The sequence below is a fragment of the Mizuhopecten yessoensis genome, unplaced genomic scaffold, assembly GCF_002113885.1.
Source record: "Mizuhopecten yessoensis strain PY_sf001 unplaced genomic scaffold, ASM211388v2 scaffold8195, whole genome shotgun sequence".
Classification (NCBI taxonomy): Eukaryota; Metazoa; Mollusca; class Bivalvia; order Pectinida; family Pectinidae; genus Mizuhopecten; species Mizuhopecten yessoensis.
The window spans coordinates 448,408-475,201 of NW_018407426.1; the positions used below are offsets into that span (position 1 = coordinate 448,408).

Sequence of the window (26,794 nt, forward strand, 5' to 3'; positions counted from 1 at the left end):
GCTGTTGAGTTTGAGAATATATTGAGTAGTATTCTCCCGTCATAAGCTTACGTATCAAGTACCAGGCCTTCATTTTTAATTGTCCTATTTGCTTGGGTTGCACAATGCAGAAACAAGTTCTGTAATAACGGAGTGTTGATTAATGGTTATACTCAGAATTAGTTCTAAAAAAAATCTAAAAAAAAATGTTGGTGATAAATCTGTAAGTGATCTATAATGAGTGCAATTTTATTCCATCAGTCTCTTTTCTATGAAAATCAATCACAACAACAACACTGGTAGTTACCTCAAAGTATCTCTGTACGAAGGTAAAGGGTAGGTACACCTCTTTGTCCTCCAGACGACCTTTGATGGAGTAGTCGCCATTGACTACACACTCGATCTCCTTGTACGTTAGGGGACCCTCCTCTGCAGTTTGGCCGATTGCATTTACATCTCTGTGCGGGATGCGTGCGGAAGAGTCAAACTTATCCACAGGCCCTCGATACTGCCCATCCCTGGGAAAAAAACCATTGAAATTTAAAAGCAATTCCAATTTACATTTTTGTAGTACAAATCTTTTCATTGAAGGATTTAATTTTTTTTTTTAATACTCAAGTTTTATTCAAACTGCAAACCTTCAGAAGAAAGCCTAACAATATGAATGAATATCCTTCTTTATCTTCTAATGCACAGACACTTGATTTTCATCTTCAAAAGTACATTGCTCACAAAGAAATTGATCAAAGACGGTTGATACATTTAAATGTAAAAATGTGCAATGTTTATCAGATCAGAGGTTCATTTAAATCAATGTATGTACCTGAATACTTTTACCTATATGGAGGACAAACTTGCTAGGGACATGAAATTCATTCATCATCACATGTAATCACACAATAATAAGCCTCTTACGTAGAATTTAAGGTTATATATGCTATGGATACTTCTGAATTCATGCAATTTCATGTAAGAGTTCCTTCCCTTAATTTGTTTTTAATTTGCATTTTCCGGTACCTATCAGTATGGCAGGAATATTTAAAACATTTGTCATTTACTTAACTGTGAGTCAGTATCTAAACAGTAAATAATAAAATAACAATGTTTTCTTGCACTATGATATCAAGCAGTTATTTTTTTATTGTGGATATTGCGGTTATATACCAAGTAACACATAACACAGACATTTTATAGAGAATCCAGGTTTTCCTGTATGATGTGTTACAGGTTTTGCTTCGCCACATGTGTTAACACTCTGCACATCTATCAGTGAGTACATGCTAGAAAATGTTTGTTCTACACAACTTACGTTCCATATATATTTTTAGAATCTGACCACCTGAGATAGCTGCAGATAATATGATGTCTGACACAGAAAAATGTTCAGCAATGTAATTATTCTTCTCCTACACTTGCAGCAGACAACTATATGTATGAACATGAACGTATTATTTATAATTACTTATCCAACGATGTCAAAACAGCCCGACGTAAACAGTTGTAAGCATGCACCAGTGATATTACACTTATTATGACACAGCATGAACGATCAACTATGCTGCCTTTAATACACATTTTGTCTGACATCTGATTCTGAATAGAACTAACCGGAGAGTACTACTATCTACACTGAAACCAGACACCCGGATAAACATTCCTTCCTTATTATCTTATAATTCCAAATAATTAATTCATGACTTTTATCAATACGTTCATTCTAGCATAAATTTTAAATGTGTTTTTAATTAAACAACAAAGTCTTAAATATCATTCATGAAGTTATTTTGAATGGTGCCCTTTGCAAAGAAGTTAAGCATACAGTACAGTAATTTGTCCTTAAAATAGTAAATCTTATTGTTTCACTATGAATTCAATACTCCTTAATCTACACCAGGAAATCTCTCAATGTGGGTTACTTCACATGACACATCTTACTGTGATGTCAAAATAAAATGGACTACATATATATAGAGACTGTCACATGCTACAAACATTTGCTATTTGGGGTTTTGTATCCTTGATTTATCTAAGGTTATGTGTATATGATTATATTATCACACTGATGTCTGTTGTTTATTTTAACATTCCAATAAAATATATCATAAACTGATTGATGATTAATCAATATTTTTTAAAAACCATTTCAGCATTGAACTGTCATACCTGCTGAGTAGATTACAGGAATATTATGTAAGTGGCAGATATCAGTATGTTATTTATTGATCTGTGTGCAAAAATTCGTTCAAGTCAATTTATCAGTCAGGTTTTTTTTGGTTTTTTTAAATGACTTGTCCAAACAGATAAACTTGAACAAAAATAATGAAGTTCATGAGTGGACAGTTATACCTGAAGTTGTCATCCAGCCTGTTGAGATCACATTGGCCCCAGTGGTACATGGTGATGAGGAATGGTGTGCCCACCATCATCAGTACCACTAACTTCAGGCTTACACGCGGGGCCATCACGTCCTAGCCCACAGCCTGCAAATACAAAGTAGATGATAGACATATTATTAAGGCAATTAACATATATTTGTACATATGTTTGATATCTGATTAATAAAGCCAATATTTTGAAACTACTTCTGGTATCCAATAAGATTTTTGTTCAATTTCTATTTCTTAACTGCAGACAAATCTAGCAAAAGTGATAGGCTGATATGTGTCCTGTTTCATTAAAAGAAATTGAATCATTTTATATCCAAGTGATTATTATTAAAATTATGTTTACATGTTATTTACTCAGGGAAGAATGTGTTTTTTCTCGTTTAGTTACATTTCATGTTCATGTTGCATATTTGTAATATGTGATCTGAAAAAGTAAAAGTAATAACAAGCCATCAAAATTAATTAAAACTATTTGATATTATGACAGGACCAGGATAATAAATAGGGTGGTCAGGTGGTTCAGTGGATAGCGCATCCTTGCGTAAGACAGGCAGGGTTTGACATCCTGATCAGAGATGAAAAGGTATTCGGTATAACCTGCCCGAACATACTGGTTTCCTCCAAGTAATATGGTACCCTCCCCCATTAAGAACCCCTGCACATTTGTATCCTGGCCAACAAAAGTGATTAATATAAGGTGACAGAACATGTTTCATAATTGTTGTAAAACAAAAAAGGTTACTAAATACAAATATATAACAGGGTGCACTCTTCGTTTCATTAACCTCATCTAAACCCTATCATGGATGCAGTTCACTCTTCATACTATAAACCACATCAAAACCCCTATAGACCTTAATTAGCCTGGAAAACACCATGTTCCCATCATGTCCCTCTCTCGTCTAATCAAAATACTATGCTCAGCCAAGAACTTACATTCACCTGGAAACACAAGATACACATAATTAGGGCCATTACCATCACCTGGAAAACTCTCTATCTAGGGCGAGATTGTTATCAATTTGTTACCCCAACAAACTAAAACACACTCACACAAGCTTTTAGTGTTTCTAGTCATCAGGTAACTATATTGAATCAATACACAATAATGTATTTATTGACTTATAAGTTATAAATGAATTTCAATAGTATTATTTTAGCCAGTAAATAGAAATAATATTGATATAAAAAGTCTGAATTAAGCTGACCAGACTTTAACACCACAGCCCTGATAACTGGAACCATCAGTACCAAATTCCTATTCTGGAAAAACAGGAGGTTTCTCGATCAGAGTAATTAGCTTGATTACAGCTTCCTCGAAAAACGGGTGATAAATTTACCACCCAGGAAAAAAGTCAAATATGTAGGAGCTCCCCTCCCAATGATATCTATTGTAGATTACATACATGTAATACAAATATATGGGCTGTGGCAGTTGGGATCTGTGCCACTCCCCTATGATAATCATAACCAACTGTATCCCTTAATAATATTTGAAAATGATGTTCAGAACTTCCCTTGCCTGAAAAAAACTTTATAAAAATCACTGGTTATACAGGAAAAATCTTCTTCCACAAAAACCCTACCTTTTAATTATTCAAATTAGCAACACAATCGTAAAACAAGTCAAAGTTGTTTGGTTAAAATGTAAGCTTTAATATTTATTTAATACAGTACTGTCCTAGTACTTATTTTTTTATTTTTCAACCGTTGTATTTATTGAAAGCTCCAGAATTCTTTTGAAACTGAAAAATAACAATGATAATTCCTACTTTTTTTAAATATTAAAAGAAATACTATCGAATCAGCTGAAACCTCTATAAATTTAGATCTGTGATTGTAGTTTGATAATTCTATTGAATATTTGTACACATAGATAATATGTACGGTAGACACATAAACATTTACTTTAAAGAATGTAATCTGAAACTAACTTTCTTAACAATACATTATTGTAAAACAGGAAAATTATTTTACTAATCAGGCTTGAAAATGAAGCTGGATCACTGTCATGGTAGTGAAATGTTTATGAACCATGTAATGGCCACGAATTCCTCCAAACCAACACTCATACATCAAAGGTGTGTCAACCGGAACCACATCTGCCCAGCAATGTTTCTATTTCTGGCCACAAAGTCAAGCCAATGCAAACACGCTCTATAAATACACAGGTATTGTGATAGATTTTGAAACAGATGGCACACATTTTTGCAACATTTCTAGATGACTATTACTATACCCTTGTACTACAAAGATGCTTTTTTATATCATTTTACTTAGAAGTCATAGATGTATAACAAATGTTATCAGTGGACAACATGCTATTGATCAATCATAAGCAGCTTTTGTACTTCTACAATAAATTAAATTGCATAACACTTAAACCTATGTCATAGATCTATCAATTTTCAGATTAAGGAAGAACATTATGACAAGATAGACCAGATAAAAATCTTGACACTTCAGCACCTGTGTGTGTAGCAAAGTAATGAGATTGTCACTTGGGTCAATGTATGAGAATTTTTATCTGATGGCATTCCGGGTTTTCACAATATGGCCAAGGGCTCTCTGTTGATTTTTTACCTTGATCAATATTACTCGCCCATAATTAGGAATCATCCACATTTTTTTCATTATTATTTACATTAAATAAATTTGAAAGTAATTGTAGTGCCAGTTACATGGATAATGAACCTATTGTCAATATTGACATATTAACTCATTCACCCCTGAAGTTTCATAATGAAATATCCCAACCTTTGAATTGGAAGAGTTCAAATGTGTCTCCAGGGGTGAATGAGTTAATGACAGTTCAGCTTTTTGTTACAACAAATGTTTATCTAACTTAAATTATTGCTCTATGATCCTACAAATTACTTTTTCATATTTTTGTCCATACTTTTAGAAAGTCCATTAACATTATTAATTAATTATTAATTATTGATCATCCATTTACAACTAAATTCATATTAATTCCTATTGCTACAAAGGTCATGACCATGTGATAAGACAATATTATCATGGGCTAGCTATCTTTTAATAGCCTTAATCATGATTCCAAAAATTGATTCTGTTATAAAATACAAGATAAGGTTACATAAAATCGTTACATAATATACAAAACATGATGAAACATAACTATGTCAGAGATTTGTATTTTATTCCATTGTTTTACAACAGCTATTCATATGAAAAGATTTTTAGGTTCGGCACCATTCTGTCTGCGGTCCTAGACCAAGGTTAGTACCTTTTGTGAACTGAATAAAGGGGAACTGTTTTCTCACCCCCTTGGCACAGCAATAAAGAAAATAACTCCTAAATTGGTTGAGTAAAAATAAGATATTTTTATTTATTTGTGCATATCAGCAGCACAAATGCTGCTCTTCAATTGTGTCTGACAGAAAATTGTTTTTAAAATCAAACATTATGCTCAGTGGAATAGAAACATATGTGCTAAACACAGACAAAAACCCCACATATATATATGATGTCAACTAAGTTATTACATATATATTTGTATGTGTCCAGTATAGGTTTAACAGTAGCGTAAAACATACTCGTGACTTTTCTGCGAATCTCTTACCATGTTTTTGAAAAAGAAATCCATAATTTTGAAGTAAAGAGTCTATTTTAAGATGTTTGACAAGTAAAGTCTCAACAATACAATGACTGGTGGTCGTGAAATCACACAGCCTACCAATTCCAAATACACGTGTACACCTGGCAAAGAGCCTATGTCATACATTGTATACACCAAATCAGCTGCACTGTACTGAATGACATTTTTTGGAACAGGAGAAAAATCCAAAACAGCATATGATCTAAACGAAACACAGTGAGTCTGTGTTTGTACTGTAGCAGATAAACCCGTACCACACTGTGATAGAACGCATAAGAAATACGAGTACAGTAGGCCTACAGTACGATTACCATGCCAAGCCCACTGGCACTGCTAACTTCCCCTACCCATGTTTGTTTACAATCAACGTCCCTCAACATCTATACCCAAACAAAAAAATCAACTAAAATTCTGTTAAACATGAAGACGTCTGGAATATATTGACTTGTACAGCAAATATTGTTATCATTATTGTTCATCAACTCCACAAAGCAAGATCAGTAAGATGAACGCACGGATTCGATTTGAGCGAGCAGACAGCACAACGACATCCAAGCCCATTCAATCCCGCGTGGAGAAAGCAGTTGACAACAAAATTCACCTACCTTACATGATGTTTTATCATCAAAGATTACACAATCCAATCCATAACGAAAGCATTTTCGATTAATTAATTAAAAATTCCACATTTCTACTTCAAACACTGAGCACTTCCAAGGCTCGACTGCATGTCACGGGCGTCAATACACATATGAGAATCCTCCTAGGGGACGTAACTCCGCCGGGACAAGCTCTCACCGCCGCAAGATAATTGAGGTCTAGTTTCACAATGATCACGGGACTGACACGAGATTTTCCATAATTGCGGACTTTAGCACTTTTATTTCAAAACAATAATTCTACAAATGAAAACAATCTCTATTCTATATTAATATTTGCTTTTAAAAAAATCAGATTTGATACATTTACAATGTTGATTCGTCTATAGAAAACTAAAACTGTATTGTATAAATTCTAAAACTGGCATTTTATTCAGAGATATGTTATCTAGTTAATTTAAAATGACTTTGACTTCTTCCAAAATAAAGTTAATGAACTGAATTTTTTGAGTGACACCTGGGGTTGACTAATTAAACATCTGGTGAAGAGTTCCAGGTTTTGCCCCTCAGGGCACAGTGTAACGATTATGAGATAATGAATCATTCTCTAATTGATTTCTTTCATTATATTGACATTCCCCCCTTTAAATTTGACAATTACCTTAATTAATGATCATTCTAATTAAACAGACGCATACCTCTTATGCACCATGGACAAGTCTAGTTGTATATTCAGCTTAAATGAATCATTAACTTAGGAGAAAAAAGCAGATTTTTTTTTTGACTCTTCTTTTTAAAAGAAAGTTTACTTTTTCTGTATTTTATACAGAGGTTCTCCGGTATTTATTTCAGTATGTTTGAAACTAACCAAGAATGCACATGTAATTAAGCTGAAGAGGCTTCGAAGAACTCGGCTGTCTGAAAAGTATCAAACTTCTTCACCTAGTGGCTACACTATTTGCACAGTGTTTTAAGTCTTAAATGATTATGTTACCATTCAGTCAAAAAAAGTCAGAAAAACATTTAATCGGGTCAGATAGTCAATCAACAGGTGTGGCTTTTACACAGGGACAGGTGTCCTTCAACAATGGAAGCATTTCAATGATTCAGTTTAGTCGAGTCCAGTAAATGTTTTCTACATTTGAACAACATTTATTTTACTGATATTGTTTATTCTTATAACTATCTAGATATATGAAAATCATGATAATCTCAAGATTTTGAATAATTATCTAAAGTATTATTCTCATATATAAATTTTTACAACTGTACATAACAATTAATGTCCTTTTGCATTAAAACTTTTAATTCCTTTGAGAAACTTTTTTTTTTTCAATTTAGATTTTTATATTAAAGTTTCTGATTTTTTTCCTACATAAGATTCAAAATATTCAGAAATTATATTTCAGACCCTTTAAACAATTCTTCAGAACGTCTACCGTAATTTCAAGAATATGATTCAATTTACATCCTTCTGAAGTATGCAAGATACAAAACAACATAATTAAGCTTTTGAGGATAAAAAATACTTAACACTGTAAATATACAAAATATGATAACCCACAGGACTGGTTTCCGAGGGGGCTGGGAGGAGAGAGATCCGTGGAAACTTTCTGAATCTGTAGGCATTTTAACAATGGCCAGGAAGTATTTACCTCTTCCCGTACAATTACTTTCTCACCTCAAATTCTGCTGGTTGATTTTTATTCTGCACCACATAGCAAACTGACATACAAGGGTAATGCTGGGGGCATTTCTACCATTAAAGTGCAATATTTGTCACAATTACCAGGTCAAACGACATCCTAATATTGTTAGCTCAGGAACAATTTTTCATTCCTTTAATTGAAATTTGTTTAAAAAAAAAGAGGCCTTGAAAGAACGGGAAATTCTTTCAGTGACTATAAATGCAGGATATTTCTTAGGTTTAAATGGAGGATGTGTGAAAGTGCCCTCGGGGTAGTACACTGGTAAAGACCTACAGCTTCTCCTCGGCTACTGTATGGATCGAAAATCTAACACATAAGGGCTTTTATATTACATCCAAGTCAACATTAAAATAATTATTACCCTAAAGGTGAAGTTTTCTTTCCCCCATTTCCCCTTTTATCAAAACCGAAATATTGAACTTAAATTTATCCTAATTTCTTTTTCTCGAAAGAGGTGCTCTGTACGTAAAAGACAGGTTTTTATAGAGAGGTGTCATGTATACTGTTAGAGAGGTCCTTGTGGGAGTGATGGACTGTATAGAGACATTTTATGACAGACTTAAGCAGAACAAGAAAAGTCCCAGGTCTGATGTCCCTAGGCAAGCAGATTTAGACTGCAGACAGAACAACATGTATGTCTACTTACCAGAGAGACCAGTAAAGAATTTCCTATTGGATCTTACTTTATTCACAGGATAGTTTTTTATTACTTATCAAATAAACAATGGACAGGCAAATTAACTGTTAGATGATCATGATATTATAAAAGTCTTATTTCATGATGTTTATATGCATGTACCAATATGTGATAGTTTTGGAGAAATGGTTTGAATATAGAGGTTTTTGATGAAGGTCGTCTAAATATAAAGGTTCAATACATATAATACATCGTTAAATCCTCATTGCTGTTGGTGCAAGTCACTTACACATATGAAAAAATTGTACAATGTAAGAAAAACTGAATCCTTCAAACACTGAATCTGTAATATATGGTCTTAAACACACTTGAAAATAAAAAATAAGTCTGTGATAATGCTAATACAGCTGTTGGAAATAAATATCAGGTCAATTCTGATGTTTAATTATTGTTAGAATCTGGCGGCAAGGAGATAGGCTTAAAATCATAAATCACTCTACTGAAAAACCCATTATACCTGGAATTTATACAATTACTCTGACTAAAATCCATCACGAATTCTGTTATCAAATAATCAGTTTATTGGTCTTACTCTCAGACCAGTTGTCGACAAAGTTGATAATTTTTTATAAGTCATATGTAGTCACAACACCAAGGATCAACAGGTAAAGAAGTCCATTGAATGTTGTCTCTGTCTTGCCCAATGAGTCGACCCTTTTTAGAAGTCCTTCAATGTTAGCTGCCTCCTAAATGACTCAACGAGTCAATCCTTTTCAGTAACCCATCAAATGTTGTCTTCTAAATGACTCAATGAGTCAACCCTTTTCAGCAACCCATCAAATGTTGTCTCCTAAATGACTCAATGAGTCAACCCTTTTCAGCAACCCATCAAATGTTGTCTCCTAAATGACTCAACAAGTCAACCCTCTTTCAGTAACCCATCATTTTTTTTCTACTAAATGACTCGATGAGTCAACCTCATTTTCAGTAACCCATCAAATGTTTTCTCCTAAATGACTCAATGAGTTAACCTCATTTTCAGCAACCCATCAAATGTTTTCTCCTAAATGACTCAATGAGTCAACCTCATTTTCAGTAACCCATCAAATGTTTTCTCCTAAATGACTCAACAAGTCAACCCTTTTCAACAACCCATCAGATGGCGCTCCTCATGATCCAACGAGTCAACTCTAAAAGCACAATGGGATTCAAACACTTCTAACCGCTCTTGAATTTAGCAATGACCAGGTGCTGGAAGCGTCCAACATTTCTATTTCAAACATAATCTATTCAGATTTGTGTTACAGCTACATGTATAGTTATTGTAGAGCAGACTAAAAGGTCTGCAGGGATTCATGAATATTTACGTGATAAGTTAGGTGAGGATAGATGATCTCACAAATTTGATACGTTTATTATAGCCCCCTGTGAATTGTGTGTGGAGTAATCAGAAGCCATCTTTCATTCACATGTAAAGCTACTTCATGTAGCAGTAATTATACACAAATTGGCTGGGCAAATAGGCGGCCTGATAGGGAGGTGTGTACAAGATAATTTGTATATGTTTGGTATCGCTATCTATGTATTTGTATGATTGAGTTATCTAAAGCTGTGAGTATTACACAAGGCAGACTTTTCATCTCCCACACTTTATCTCCATATGAACTAGGTCAAAACTTGTCGAGTTCACCTCTGTGGTCCTGACTATAACTCTTACCTCTCCTATTCAAGGCAGGGTCACACAACGGATCGAGAAATGATGCAATTTTTCTTGACTTCATTGAGATTTTTTCAACAAGATGAATTATACACAAATAACAAACTGTCCTTGAAATTTGTTTACATAGCATTAGCACAACCTCAGAATAACTCAAGCTACTAAAATTTCAAGTGTAAAATTCATTTGACCAAGAATTACAATACATTAGAACATATATGATACATCTCTGACACACCATATTGTTTCTTTGGTTCTAACACATTTTATAGCATGTTACTGTGACCTTTCACTAAAAGCCCAATTAAAAGCCTGGGCAAATGTCCATCCCATGGTGGTCAGTGTCTGACCTTAACTGACAGGTCAGTTGACACTGGACATAGAAGGTCAACAGCTGACCACTGGTCTGTCACAGGTACAAGTCTAGGATATAGGATAGGCTAACTAGATGTATAGCAAGTACTGTACCATGTTTTACCTGTGGCAGATTTTAATTGTACATAAGTATTACGGTCGCCTTCTAGCCTCGATCTAGAGGAAATTTCCCTTTAGCTCAGTGGTAGAGTGTCTGACTAGGAACCTGGAGATCGAGGGTTCAATCCCAGATGGAAGCGCACTATTCTCTTTCCTGTTACAAATGGTGTCCGTGGCTCTCCCTGTGGTGACAGGGAGTTAGAACCTGGGTTGTGGTGTTTGAGGACGAACACATTTAAAAAGGGGGGAGAGGATTGACGGTTCGATCCCCAGTGGAAGCACAATATTCTCTTCCCTGTTATAAACTTAATAATATCCCTTGTTCAACACTGTATCCCTGCTTATGTGAGGTTAAAGAAACACCCTGTCAGCTACCCCATTATTGTGTTCTGGTATGAGTGTCCCATTCCTTCACCATAATGTAAAAAGTTACTTTTATGTCTGTTTTTTGAGAATTTCAAGAAAGTTACTGCAATCATTCTTATTTTCAGTAATTTCTAAGTGCCTATACAGAACAGATGAGGTAATGAACCCAGACTCAATACTTTCTGACTTTTCAACTCAATATTGGCTTTGATTTAGGTACATTTCAAGTGGACAGAAAGTACATACACGTTTTCTGTATATGAAATGTTGCAGATAAAGTATAAATTACATATCAAAACCTAGAACATTAGACATAAATATCTTCTCCTTAACCAAGGTTTTGATGTGAAGTGGATCTCAAGTATCTACATCTATTTATCTTCTATATGTACTTACAGAAACATGGAAGTCCTATCTTAGCATTTAATTTGTAATGACTGTAATGAAATAATTAAGATCAAGTGATATTTGTCTTTCAGTGTCTAGCCTACTTTAATACCTGTTTACTGTGTCTTCAATAATTGGTGACCACCATCTTTTGCCAGACTTGACAGAACACATGACGGGCACCAGATATGGTCCAGGAAACACCCTTTAAGAGCAGTGACAGGCACCTAATGGGGTTTAGGAAACACCCTTTATGAACCATGACAGGCACCACATATGGTCCAGGAAACACTCTTTAAGAGCAATGACAGGCACCTAATGGGGTTTAGGAAACACCCTTTAGGAAAAATGAAAGGTACGTACCACATGGGGTCCAGGAAATGCCCTTTAGGAGCAATGACAGGCACCACATGTGGTCCAGGAAACAACCTTTGGGAGCAATGACAGGTACCATATGGAGTCCAGGAAACACCCTTTAGGATTAATGAAAGGTACCACATCGGGTCTAGGAAACACCCTTTATGAACAATGAAAGGTACCACATGTGGTCCAGGAAACACTCTTTAAGAGCAATGACAGGCACTTAATGGGGTTTAGGAAACACCCTTTATGAGCAATGAAAGGTACCACATGTGGTCCAGGAAACACCCTTTATGAGCAATGCAAAACACCACATGCGGTCCAGGAAACACCCTTTAGGAGCAGAGACAGGCACCACAAGCAGTCCAGGAAACACCCTTTAGGAGCAATGACAGGCACCACATGTGGTTCAGGAACCACCCTTCAGAAGCACCTAATTTTTTCGTGTTCAAGATAAATTTCCCCTTGTTTTGATGTTTCTGTTGATGACTTCGACTTAATTATGTCCACGTGGGTTGATATTACAGTGGAATATTATTTCTGTTCTATCCTTCTTTATGTGTATAATTTTGTTTTTTAAACAACATAATGAAAATTTATCTCTTTCGGGTTATCATACAGACTCTAATCTGCACGTTGGACCCCAGATTTTTTATTTTTTTATTGCTTTATGGTCTGTGGACAATTTTGGTAATCGAGGTCAACAACCAATGAACTTAAGACGGTTTGTACCCATTTTTAGACAAAATGTTGTAAAATCAGAATTTGTGACACAAGAAATGAAATGAAATGAAATGAAATGAAAATAAATGCCTACCTACCTACCTACCAACATAACTTAATTTTTCTGAATGTTTCACTTAAAGATAATTTTGTTTGGCCTCACAAAGACAGAACCAAAAATGAGTTGAGAGTCTAGTCCACAATATTATGTGATGCTATCATGCATGGCAATATCATAACAAACCGGGCCATCTGTACTTGAATGTACCTAACATGTGTTACTCGTACTTACTGACCTCATCAGCAGTCAATTATTGCTGACATACCTGGACCCAATTAGTCGTAGCCTGGTTATCTCAACGTGAACGGCTCATTAAAATTTATTATTTAATAATTTCACAGCAATTTTGAAGTTCGTAAAAAAAACTTAACGAGTATGATTTGGATTACGAAGACCTGAGACATACACTCGAAAATGCTCAAAAAAAATATTTTCTATTTCTTTATGATTTTAGCTGATGACTTGATATCATAACCAATAACTGTACTTCTCTAGCCTGTAGTTGAGATATTCCAATCTTGAAAATGATATATCACTCATCGTGACAATAACGACGTAGACCTCATTAGAATGGGTCTCAACAGAGAGAATCTGGCCCTTCATGTTTGCTTACTGCTACTTGAACTCCGGTTTTCATGTGTGAGTCCATTTTTCATTATTTAGTTTTATCACTTAAGCCTACCTGGTAATCATTTTTAATGTGTTTCCGTCGCTCATTATAGGAGAGTTCCACCACTTATTACAGAAGATCGTACTGTGGAGTGTGTCTGACACTATTGAGACGTGACCTTGCTCAACTTTAACATTTAGTTTGCACTCGGATAGGTGGACTACTAAAGTTGTGTACAATACTCAAAGTACATCATGTACTGTCAAATACAGTTTCATGCCATCAAAGAATTGTGTTTATTGGTAAATAACAATACACAATAAAGAATTCTGATGAAAAACAATGCACTTTTAATCACTGTCAGATGCAGAGTCTGATATGATATTTATATAATTAAAGAGAACTATTTCATTTTGTAAAACTAACAACAATCAAAGGAGTAATGAGTTCCTGAAGCACCCCCCTCCCACCCTTAAAGTGCCTTTCGATCCTTGGTGATCTCTATGCATTAGCACAATCCCGAGTTCAATAATCCTATTCCATTGTTCCTCAAAATTTACCCCAATCATATTTCAGTTGCCAGTGCTATGACTAAGTGTATGTGAGGCAATCCTATCTCAGTCTCCTCAAAGCTATAGCTACAGAATTTAGTTCTTAAAACTAATGGTACAGCACACTCAGGCAGTCAGATCTGATACATGTATTTATAAAAAGAAGTTTTATTTTGAATGGATAAAACAGTTATTGATATGCTGAAGTAAAGTTAAGGAAAAACATAAATCTTAAAGCATACATGATTTTTTTGGGAAAAAGCTGTGGATAAATCAGAACCCGGTAAGTAAGCCAATGCATCTTACGGGAGAAACGCCCTGGATGTACAAAGTATAGTCAGCTTGACCTACAAACATATCTTAATTATCATTGAAATTTTGAAGGAATATTTGAAAAAGACTACAACAAAATTTGCCTCTTACACATCGAACATGTGTCTAGAATTTGAAAATAAGATAAATATTTTCAAAGATCTAGGTTTTAGAGTTTCGATCGTTTTAGTTTCGAACGTGTCAAGCTAACTGAACAGTTCATAATATGGTGCTACACGATAAAGTTCACATTACCCTGTTATAATGTTTATAAACATTCTGGTGAAAAGTTGACAGAACAGTATGTGATAACGCCCTCTGAGAACGGTAATTATCTCCAATCTGTCTATTAAGTCACACTAACCACCCTACCCACAGTATTGCCACGCCACATTGTTGATAATGTCCGAAAGCAAAACAAACATGGGAAACTTTCTCGGGCTAAAGTTAAAGATTTGCTGGGTAAACACGAACTGATAACCTGTACAGATATTTTCTAAATAATGGTCATAAATGTTTCAGATGTTATAGAAAAGAACTGATTTCTCCTGAACCTTATCTCTGGCTCAAAGGAATGAATAGAGACCTGAAAAGGATCCTAATTTAATCATTTCGGCCATATCTGACTTTTTCATTACCACCGGAGGAATACGGAAATCATTCTTTTCTTCCTTCAAAGCAGAAGAGTCTGTGTCAATTCCCTACTTACCACTTATCCAATCCCGACTGTTTAAACATTCTATATCATTCAGACGCCTAGAGGTAACACAATGTATTAAACTATTTAAACATTTGATATCATTATATTGCCTATTGGTATCGCACAATGCAACTCTATACGTAAAATATCTATGTCATTTTGAACCTCCCTGGAAACACAATGTACCGCTACTTAAACATCCTATGTCATTACGCATGAATTAATTGGAAGAATTGAATCTCCGCAGAATAGATTATTTTTATTTACATACGTGAAAAGTTGTGTACTTTGTGTAAGATCAATGAGTATCTGTCCTTTATTGAATATTTACTAAGAGTCTAGAAGTACGTGTTGACATAAAATTGTGAACACTGTTGCCATGTTGCTGTGAAATACTAAAAACTTCTATAAAAAAATCTCAAAACCCTACTTAAACTTTGCCCTAAATATAAAACAACAATTTGAATTGAAATCGTATTCAATTGGTCAATTCAACGGAAACAATGCGACTGTACTTGAGCCGTTTTAAGTTTGTATACCGAAAATGTTTCACCTGTGGATTAAATCATGTTTATCATACACAGGACATAACCTTCTTCATAAACTACCCACATGTGAAAATATTGATATTAAACTTCAGTAAATATCTGACTACAAGACTAGCTGGTTTTCAAATAGTTCAGGTTTGTTTTCACTCTGTTTATGACGAGTACAAGTATATAAGTTGTATTTTTTGAAAATTCCCAGCCAAAGTCGATCTATTCCATTCAGCAAGTATCCTTTCCAGATCATGTAACATGTTTTTTTCGTATGGACTTAATTAAGGTTCTAGTAAAAACCCTACTGCCATTCAACCGACATGACCCTACATCTGGTCCGTGATCTTTAACCGATATACCTACATCAGCAGAAACTAGAAATGCGCTGAAGACATCACAATTCTTAAAATTTCAGAATATTAAATTAAACTCAACCGCTGTTTACAAAGGACACGAGCTACATTTCAATAGTGGCATGCTGGTACCAGTAGAAGAAATTTAATGTAATTTCCTTGCTAGACGCACCAATCATTTTTGAATTCGGAACAAGTGAATGTAATTAGGCTAAGGTACACGATACAGGATTCAAGACCTGTTATGTAATATCGAGGTGACAAAGCGAAGATTGGGAACATTTCGACCTTTTTAGATAGATATTTCAATACAAAGGTTACAGCTCTTAATTCCTGCAAATCATTTGGTGCAGAAATGCAAACCTTTTCTGAATTATGGACTTACTTAAAGGTCAGATGTAAAGGTATATACCTTATAATAGTGTAACCCGTGGAAAGCGTACTGTTGGTATGTTGTCTACGGAGGTAAACCTGTTACTTCTCCACAAACACATACAGCTTGTTCCTGTGTAAGGAAACACCCGATGCATCAACATACACACTCCACCCCATTATTTCTTGTTCAGGGTTTGGTGCCTCACAACAGTTAAAGTTGTATATATGAAGATGTATGGTTTACGGTTAAGGTAACCCATTGAATGGCTACTTTAAAGTGCAATCCCGCTGAAATGTCACAACTTGGACACAGTAGCACGATACTCGACCAGGACACGTTGTACTGACAACGGATTGACCAGAGGTGCTTGGGGTGAAACCAATGAAAAGAAACAGAAGACAACCTCCTTTTCATTATTCAGAAATTCTACGTCAGCGAAAATATTAATGTCTATGTATGTAGTTGAAAAAAAAATGATAAAAATATCAAAATCGAAACCAGACTTTTCTAACATTTACATATAAATCAATGTAATGTTGAATGTCAAGTCATTTACCGACAGGAGTAGAATCCTATGTATTCCTACAACAAATGACATCTTTGAGGAACAATTCCAATGGTAAAAAGAGTAAATTAAGGGCAGTACAAACACTGAAGGAGGTCAGGAAGAGTCATGTTTAACTCATTCACCCCTGAAATTTCATAATGAACTATTCCAACCTTTGAATTGGAGGAGTTCAAATGAGTCTTCTCGGGGTAAATGAGTTAACAGAAAATCGTTAGATGTCAGTGCCAACACCTCAAACGAGTACTTAGAAGATCATGCAAATTCAAAAGCGTCAATTGATAAACTTAACAGAAATAATTGTGATCATACCTATATGAATATTATCAACCTCTATTCAACACTGTTGTACGGCATTATTCTGATAAACCTGAAAAATTTCAACCACCAGGTTTAAGAGATAACATATTTTCCTTCTCAAACCTGAATCCAAAACGGTTAAAACAAGCTAAAAGTTCTAAATAAAACTCGAAAATGTCATCAGGTCATTTAACAATTAAAAGGCATTCAAGTGCAGAAGATGACTTCAAGCACGATTTAATTCCAATTAAATGGAAGCCTGTTTTTACGGTATTCAATTATTTGTTTGGTGGTCCCGTTTTGTAAACAAAAATGCGTCATTTGAGACGTTTCATGCCGGTCATGTAATTCAATTCCTGAATAGTGCGTCTGAAACCTATACCGAGACAAACAGACTAAAAACCTAGAAACGTAATTTAAGGGAGAGACAAAGTGTTTAGAAACTTACGGTAGAACTAGGTGTGTGGTTGTAGGTGCCACGATAATCCAGTCATCTCTGATCAGCAAGCAATCAGCCGGTCATGACACTTCTTGATTGACCTGCAACAACAAAAGATATTGACAGTTTAAAGATTCATGTTTCCCGGAGGAATACAGGAAATTAATGTACTGTGACGAACAATGTTGAAATCGACACAACATATTGTGGAATGTGAAAATAAAGCTTTTTTTATGATGGTTTTAGTCTGTATAATAGTGGTTCAAAATCGATGATGTATTCATGAGATTGCGAAGGAAGCTCACCATTTCACTGTGGTGCATTCATTGGATGATGGCTGCCATCGATCATTATTCATCATCCAAATAATAACAACACAATGAAATGAAAACCAGCAACAATCTATGACATTCAATAGCATAAAACCATTTATTTTTTTGTCCTAAATGTATATGAATGTTCTGAAACAGTGCTGATCATAATATCTCGGCACAGTATTGAAAGCTTGACAAGCTTACCAATAAAAGTTTCAAAAATGCAAAGCAGTGAATTTCAGAATTAAACCTCATGCACACGTATGAGATTCCACAACAGTAATTCATATACAAGGATAAATATTTGTAAATTTTCAGAAATTTCTGAAAAAAACGAGAATTCCATAGGAGTGGATGTGTCGTCTGCTCAGCGCTTTTAGTGAAAAAAGTGTTTTGGCTTGAGTTATCACGTTAACAAGCAAAAAATTATGTTAAGTGTGATATGCAAAAACGTGAAAGTTGAAACTCGACAGTAAAACCGATAATATTTGTTGAACGTTATTGCTTCTAGCATTACAATACAAAATTTGAAAGGAATTGATTAAAGAAAAAAAAAGTTCTTGCATTTACTACAATAAAAGGAGCGAAACTCCACCAAAAATGCTTGTATAAACTTCTCAAATGCGAATTAGTCCAAGATATATTGGTTTGCAATATGTGTACCAAGTTTGAGTTCAATCAACCAAAGGGAATTCAAGTTATTGCATGGAAACCTTATTTCGGACGCCGCCGACGCCGAAAAAGTAATACCTTTATGTCGCCTCAGATTGCAGGCTACACAAAAAGAAGCAGTTTGAACATTTATTATCTTAGCTAACCAAGCTTTGGACACTGTGATTCACAGCCAGACTCGTAATTCACAAACTTTTTATTTTGCATATTTTCTGAAATACTGATTTTTCATAGCACTGTGATGTTGCAATTACAGGGGTTCAAAATAATCCTATTTTGAAAATGTAACATGATTTTAAATTTGAAGAAATCTAAGTTTCAAATTTAGAAATCTTCATGTCAATTTTTAAAGAAATTTATGAAAACATTCTATTTTGAATTTTCAAGATAAAACATGTGACACTAAAACAGGCAATGAACAGCAGAGAAGCTGGTATCTGCTGTTTTTGTCAAAAACAGATGCCCAGATTTGTTTACACAAGGATAACATTTATTTAACACTGCATGATACCGAGTACCATTATATGATGAGCCCTATAGTCAGCTGTGAGGAATACAGAGTTTGACAGCGTTCAGACACCCGTGTGCTGGAAAGTGTGCGGGTTTGACTTCTGCCATTGAGGACAACACGTGTCATCGATGCTTCTAAACAGTTTTTTCAAGTAATTGTACAGAAATTGGTAATCCTGGGAAAGCCGATGGTGAAGTTTACCATTCTCACTGTCTAACCAATTTTATATGGATGTTTTGAAATAAATAAAACAAACAAGTTCCTGGAATGATACCTTTGGGAAGTCACTACAAAGAACACAAACATATTACCGTATTCATTGTAATTAGCTCCCCTTCCCTTATAAAGTGTCCTTTCCCTTTTTCAGCACTTATTGAATGACATATTAAGTGCCCCTTTCCCGGACATTTTCCATTCTAGCCCTCTGCGGTGAGTAAAATATATCATCATATACACTTTCTATCAGACGCTACATTCTGTTTTCAAGTATTTTATGAAAAAAAAAGAACAATTTGGGAATATGCTTAACAATTACAGTATGTCATCTTTACAGCAACTGTCACAAAATTAAGCATCCCATTCAGTCAATTTTTTAAATGCCCTGGGTGCTAATTATGACAAATATGGTACACACAAGAGTTTAAAACAAAAACAAATCTTTTTCACATGTCCATTCCTTACTTTTGCCTAAATTCGTTTGTCAATTTTGAGACATTAATGACTAATCGGAGGAAGCCACATGTAAAACAGTACACGCAGTTTATCTTCATTTGTAACCGATCGCAGGAGACAAGACACAACATGGATACAACACACACGCTGATAATTTGTCTTCACACATCACCGTTTCTCTTTCCAATCTTTAATTGAACCATCACGAGACTAAATTTAGAATCGATGAAAAAAATCCAATCGTTTTGTGTTGCAGTTATTATCGACCGACCCTAAACTTATGATCTTCACCTATCTATCAACATTGTAAATGGCAAGGTTGAAGTCTTTTGAGATAACGTGCCATTACGTTGCCCTAATCTCTATTTTGACATTATTGATTACTACACCAATCAGAAAGAAAAGCAATATGCTGCTTAGACATGCTGTTTTTAAATAAAAAAAAATCAAGAGATTTTTATTTAAGAACACTGGCAACTTACTCATATTATCCCTGTAGCTGCTCTCCATGTTTAAGTTACATTCAGACAAACAATAATAATTCAATAATTGTACATTGTCATGATGTTCATCAAGAGCCTCTTTGGGATGAAAAATGCATCTATACAATTTAGGGTTTAGGGGCCTTGTTCATACAAACATCTATACAATTGCCCACAGCATACTTGCCAACTTTTTGTAATTTCTATGGGGGAGATTCGGCATGCTCAAACTTTAAAAATCAATAAAACATGTGCATACCCCCTGGAGACAAAATAACCCTTTTAAATTACATATTTTGAGTTGTTCTTCCAGATGAGGTCATCAGATCTTAGAATATGTGAATAGTTTAGAAAACTCTCCGACTGAAACTACCAAATTTAAGGTCCAAAATCGGCAGTCTCCCACCTAAATAGGAAGAGTTGGCAAGTATGCCGTAGAAATCCAGACCACTCCTTCGCAGAGCTCTGACCGCTCGGGCCAACTGGTGCTGGTCGACATGCAATTTGTAGGAGTGACCCTATATATCTTGTGTATACAACCAAGCACAGTCTGAAATACATCTCTACCGAAACCCGTACTCCCGGCGGCCATCACGAAAACTTCATTAGAAATTGTTATGTCTTCGACAACTCCAAAAATAGCCTTATTCAAAACATCAACTGCGCATTCTGGTTTAAGACAACAAAGCAGACATTCACCTTGTTGGCCATTTTTTTCTTCTAACACAAATTCAAATTAGTGCTTGACAAGCTATGGCTATGTGGAAACACTGGGCATCAAAGTCTCCTTGTATTATTGAATACCGACTTTCACACAACAAAAGCTGTCAACGCACATAAAATCAATATCAATACCGAGTTAGAGCATGCAAATGTCTTTCCATGTTTAATGTTCTCCAGTGTGTAGTCAGCGAGTTCAAACCTAGGAAATATGTTCAACACTAAACATGCAGAGTTGTCTAAAGGAGAGATGTTGTGTTCCTTGTAGATAAATTATAATGGTTCATGAATAAATAACAGAATCTTTTACACAGTTAACTTTTGAGTAACATATCTTATATCACCTCAAAAGACGATTCTTTGGCATTAAAACCACTTAACAGATTTGAAACCGACTTCATTAGCATCAAGTGTCACAATAAGGTAAATTTCAAATCGGAGATGTTTTACTAATACAGTAAACCCTACTTCCTCGAACTCGGTTTACTCGAATACCCGTCATTCGTCGAACAGTTCCTTTGGTCCTGACCAAGTTCGTACATATTCTTTGTAAAGTAACCGCGAAATAGTCTAACTGTTATTCCTCGAATACCCTGTATTCCTCAAACAAAAATTTGTCCCTAACTCTTTATGGTCATAGTATTAATCTTATCTATTCGTAGAACAGGTGTGACATGTCATGCCGGATAGATATTTTACCTGTGTATCACATCGGCACTTCGAAAATACCTCGGGCTAAGACTACAATTTACCAGTATCAGAGACACAATAATAACAGCATAAGTATCGTTTTACAATACATACGTATGTTTAATTATTATCACTCAAGATTTGACAGATATATACTTGACGATCTAGGACCAACCTCGGCTACTCGAATACCATGTATTCCTCAAACTTATATCGATCTGGGCCCCACGAGTTTGAGTAAGTGGGGCTTTACTGTACCAATCAAAACGGAAAACTGAGATTCAAATTTGTCATCCTAAGATAATACACACAAACATGTACTAAATATAGTTTGAAAAATTTAATTTGAAATTTTGACTTAGTCTATCTGTAAGCTACGGTCATACTCATTTGAATACGCCCTGCATATATTTTACCCCTCTCTATGCACAACAGTCTCTAGTCAGGCTACCCCAAGCAAAAATCAATTGAGATGTTTCTTCACAATTTTAATCTGATCCCGCAGTAAATTAATATTTCTATTAAATTTTGGGAATTAAACGGGGATAAAATTATCTGAGTATCTAAAAAAAAAAAAAATATTTTCTGGGTAGAGTGAAACATTTTGGCATTTCAGGAAGATGTTAAAAATAAAATGTAATTGGTCTGGCCTTATTTTGCAGAGAGAATTTAAAGAGGCAGAAACATCTTATACATTGGTCTCCTATGGGCTCATTACCATCAACATAAGTCTTTAATTCTTAATTCTAGTGTTAACAAATGGACCAATTCCATTAAGAATTAACACGCCTTTTGTTTGATAATTTCATAATAGGGACTTTAAGATTTCATTAGATGAATTCATTAATATGACACAAAAGAAAAATGTTCTGTGGTGCGACACCTTCACAAGGAGTATCTGTTACTTGTAGTGTGTCATGGATTCATTAACTCGAATCAAACTTAATGACTTTGCATGGTCCGTTAGTTTTATGTCATAGTATTGGCAAAAGGCATTAAAGAACAGAATTCTGAAATACTAATATACAGATACTGACACACAGTACAACTTACACACAAGACATATAAATATTTACATACAATAAACACACAGACTTAGCACAACACAGACACAGACACACAAAAAAATACAGTGTTTCTGATAATCAATTGCATATACCCCATATAAGTCTCCAGCACGTGAGACCATAAGTATACAGCGTGAGCACAGAAATGTAAATTACACAGGTATGGTCCAGTGATTCTCCCGATAGCCAATCAACCTCTAGGGTGCAATGAGACTTTCTCCGAGTTCAGACCTGGTGCGAAACTCTCATGAATACTTAATGAGTCAGATTACAGCAGCCCTGCATGGCGATGTTAAATCTCCTGCCACTGGACCAGAATACATGACATAGAGGCGACCGACCACGTCGTCTCACAAATCAGCCGTAGGTGTCAATGCTGACACATGCTCAACGGCATTGGACGGAAGGACGGCACAGTATTATTGAATTAGTACGTAGCATGCAGACCTGACCCTAACATGGATGTTAACTATAGGACATGGCTTGGTTTTAATCCAATCAACACGACATGCGATAGCTGATATGAAGATGACCATCAGGCGATTACAATCTAGCATTCAGACCACCAGAGGTCAAAGATATGCAAATCAGAACGGATGACGACCATGATCATTTATATCACACAAATACAGGCAACAATTCAATTAAAAACCTTCAAGGTGATGAAAAATCCAAAGGTTCGAAGTTTGGGGTTTGGTGGTGTTGGGTTTAGTTCTTTTTTATTAACAAGCTCATGTTTAATATTTAAGTTATCCGTTTTTGATTTTTATTGAAAGGAATAACCATCAAATTCTGTACAGTTTCTTCAGCAATATTTAGGGGACCAAACTAATAACTCTGATAGTCAGGAAAATTCAGAGTCAGGAAAATTGTTACTTTTTAAACTGATTGTGGTAATGACTGGTTCACCTGTTGTCGGTATAATGTGACTGGGTGGAATACTTTGTTGGGTGCCTTTTCAGTGAGGTAACACTCTAAAGTCAGCATCAGATCCATGCTATCCACAGGTGGCAAATACAACAACATACCTCCTCAAGCACATACACATATGTTACAAGCATGGCAGCACATCCTTCATTGACCTTAGGTGTTAATATGAAACTAAACCCAATGAGGGAACAACTAAACCTACCAGAAGTTTTAACAAACAGATTTGATTCTGTGAAATATGATTGGACTTTATAATTAGTAAACGTCAGCCTTCTACCGATTATTTAGGCCTGATTCAAAACGTTTACACTATAAACAACCAAATTCAATTTATTAATTGAAATTCCATCACTGAATTTGCCAACAAAATAAAGGACTTTTCAAGAAAATATGATACAGTGTTAATTCAATTCTGATGAAAAAAAGTTCTAATTGTCATAGGGTTGGGCTGCCTACAGTGTTTTCTCTTCACCTTCCCTCTCTGAAGACAGCAGCTCAGCCATTTTCGCAAAACTTTGATTAAAATTTGGATAACAGTTGGGAAAGCCTTTCACATCAGGAAGCTCGGCCTGAACATTTCCATGGCACAAAACCCGCCACAACATACATCCGCCCCTTTAACAATTTTGCTATAAAAATCGATCAATCTCTAATGCGGAAGTCTTAATAAAGATTCCTCCAAACACATTGTGTGTTCCAAAACATTATGTCTTTGTTCCATTGAAGAATAATTCTTAGAAATTTTAAGAAATCTTAGAAGACAGTGAATCATCAAGCTATTACTCTTGAGATCAAAGGTAGGGTCAATTTTATATGTTAAGGTGATTGGTTATTCTTTTAAATTTAAATTAAAAGGTCAGCATTAGCTCCCCCTCCCCTCAACCATTCATTCATCATTAGCTCCCCCTCCCCTCAACCATTCATTCAGCATTAGCTCCCCCTCCCCTCAACCATTCATTCAGCATTAGCTCCCCCTCCCCTCAACCATTCATTCAGCATTAGCTCCCCCTCCCCTCAACCATTCATTCAGCATTAGCTCCCCCTCCCCTCAACCATTCATTCAGCATTAGCTCCCCCTCCCCTCAACCATTCATTCAGCATTAGCTCCCCCTCCCCTCAACCATTCATTCAGCATTAGCTCCCCCTCCCCTCAACCATTCATTCAGCATTAGCTCCCCCTCCCCTCAACCATTCATTCAGCATTAGCTCCCCCTCCCCTCAACCATTCATTCAGCATTAGCTCCCCCTCCCCTCAACCATTCATTCAGCATTAGCTCCCCCTCCCCTCAACCATTCATTCAGCATTAGCTCCCCCTCCCCTCAACCATTCATTCAGCATTAGCTCCCCCTCCCCTCAACCATTCATTCAGCATTAGCTCCCCCTCCCCTCAACCATTCATTCAGCATTAGCTCCCCCTCCCCTCAACCATTCATTCAGCATTAGCTCCCCCTCCCCTCAACCATTCATTCAGCATTAGCTCCCCCTCCCCTCAACCATTCATTCAGCATTAGCTACCCTTCCCAACCCAATCATTCAGGATAAGTTTTCCCTCCATACCAACCTATTCATTTAGCATTAGTTCCCCCTTCCCAATCACTGATCAGAGTTAGCCCCCCCCCCCCTTCACATCTTTACCACCAATTCAGAATAAGCTTTCCTTCCCAATCTCTTCTACAGTGACAATTCCATTCCACAAAAAAATATCATTACAACAATCAAAGGAAATCTGTATCAACTAAATGTCGTAGATAGCTATCATAAAAGTAGCATGTTTTAAGCATTGTAAGGACTTGTGCTGATCCCAACCTTAAAAATGTTTTCTTTTACCAAAGATAAATGGTGTACAGAAAGCTGGATTGACAGGCGATTGCCTCGTGCCAGGCAGCTCTACCATTCTCCCACACAATAGATGACCATTCAACAAGGTAAGCAGATCTTCTGACTTTAACTAATCCCTCCGACCAGACATTCCAACATCAAAGGGCTGCAGCAGAAATAATAGATCTGAAAACAAGGCAAATCCATTTACAGTCCCACCCAAAAACATTCCGGTAATGCATTACCACCCAAAAACATTGTAGCAACTCTTCTCCACATTGATCAGCTTTCATTCTGCATTAGCTGGGGCCTAATTCAGGAAATCTGCTTTTAAGATTCAATATAACACGTTTATAAGTATAACTCAATGATTGTTAAGAACAAATGTATTATTAACACATTTGTGAGATATTTACATAAATTCTAATTTGCTTATCTAAGCAGTTTTCGTAAAATTCAATTTTCAATAACCCCAAATGAGCCTCTTTCAGCGGGAGCACCCCACAATAAAGTGTTATTGACAAGACATTTAAAGCATTAATGTCTCTTGATCTAGATCCAGGTAGAAACGTTGACCCTATCTGGACGATCTGATCAAGATCACATAAGCCATGAAAAGGATGGACACAGATCACGACACAAGTTGTCGGAGAGGATCATAACATAAATCACACATACGCTGTCTCTGCTGTCGTCAAGACGTCGTGTCAGGCGATCAGGAACTTTGTCAGCGACAATCGGACCATTCCGACAGCTCTTCTGAATCTCCCGATCAGGTCTGATATATCTTATCTGTGGACATGTCAACGTTACATTCCCGATAGATATACCCTACACAAGTGACAAGTTTACAGGTAATTTATGAGGAAATCTAGAAACAATTTTTACACTGTCTCAGAATGTACAGTTTGCACACCGACCACCACTGATTAACGGAATATATCATGACTGTATGATATCAACGGCAATTTCAATGAAATTCTGAGTATGATTTTCATCTCTTGCGACTATTTAGGCTATACTTTTTCTCCTACATTGATAACACCTCACAAACAAGCATCTTTGAAAGTTTTATTTTCACTAATGTCCAAGGGTTCTTGAATATAGCAGATAACGTTGTATAATGTTTAGTTTTAACACCTACCCCCGCCCCC

The 26,794-nt window shown here is 35.7% G+C and overlaps 1 protein-coding gene across 10 annotated transcripts in view; it reads right to left on the reverse strand.

Moving 5' to 3' along the window:
• The window catches only part of LOC110455274 (D-glucuronyl C5-epimerase-like), a 178,698-nt gene that overhangs the window by 6,802 nt on the left and 145,102 nt on the right, over positions 1-26,794 (reverse strand). For 9 of the 10 annotated variants that reach the window (XM_021505290.1, XM_021505291.1, XM_021505292.1 and 6 more), the window contains 3 exons: positions 17,773-17,864; positions 2,326-2,459; positions 287-497 (listed from right to left, as the gene is read on the reverse strand). In XM_021505290.1, coding sequence (XP_021360965.1) covers positions 287-497; positions 2,326-2,441 — 327 coding nt within the window. In that variant the 5' untranslated portion in view covers positions 2,442-2,459; positions 17,773-17,864. Of the gene's footprint in view, positions 1-286; positions 498-2,325; positions 2,460-6,590; positions 6,741-17,772; positions 17,865-26,794 lie in introns of those variants that run through there. The other variant, XM_021505296.1, reaches the window with a different exon arrangement.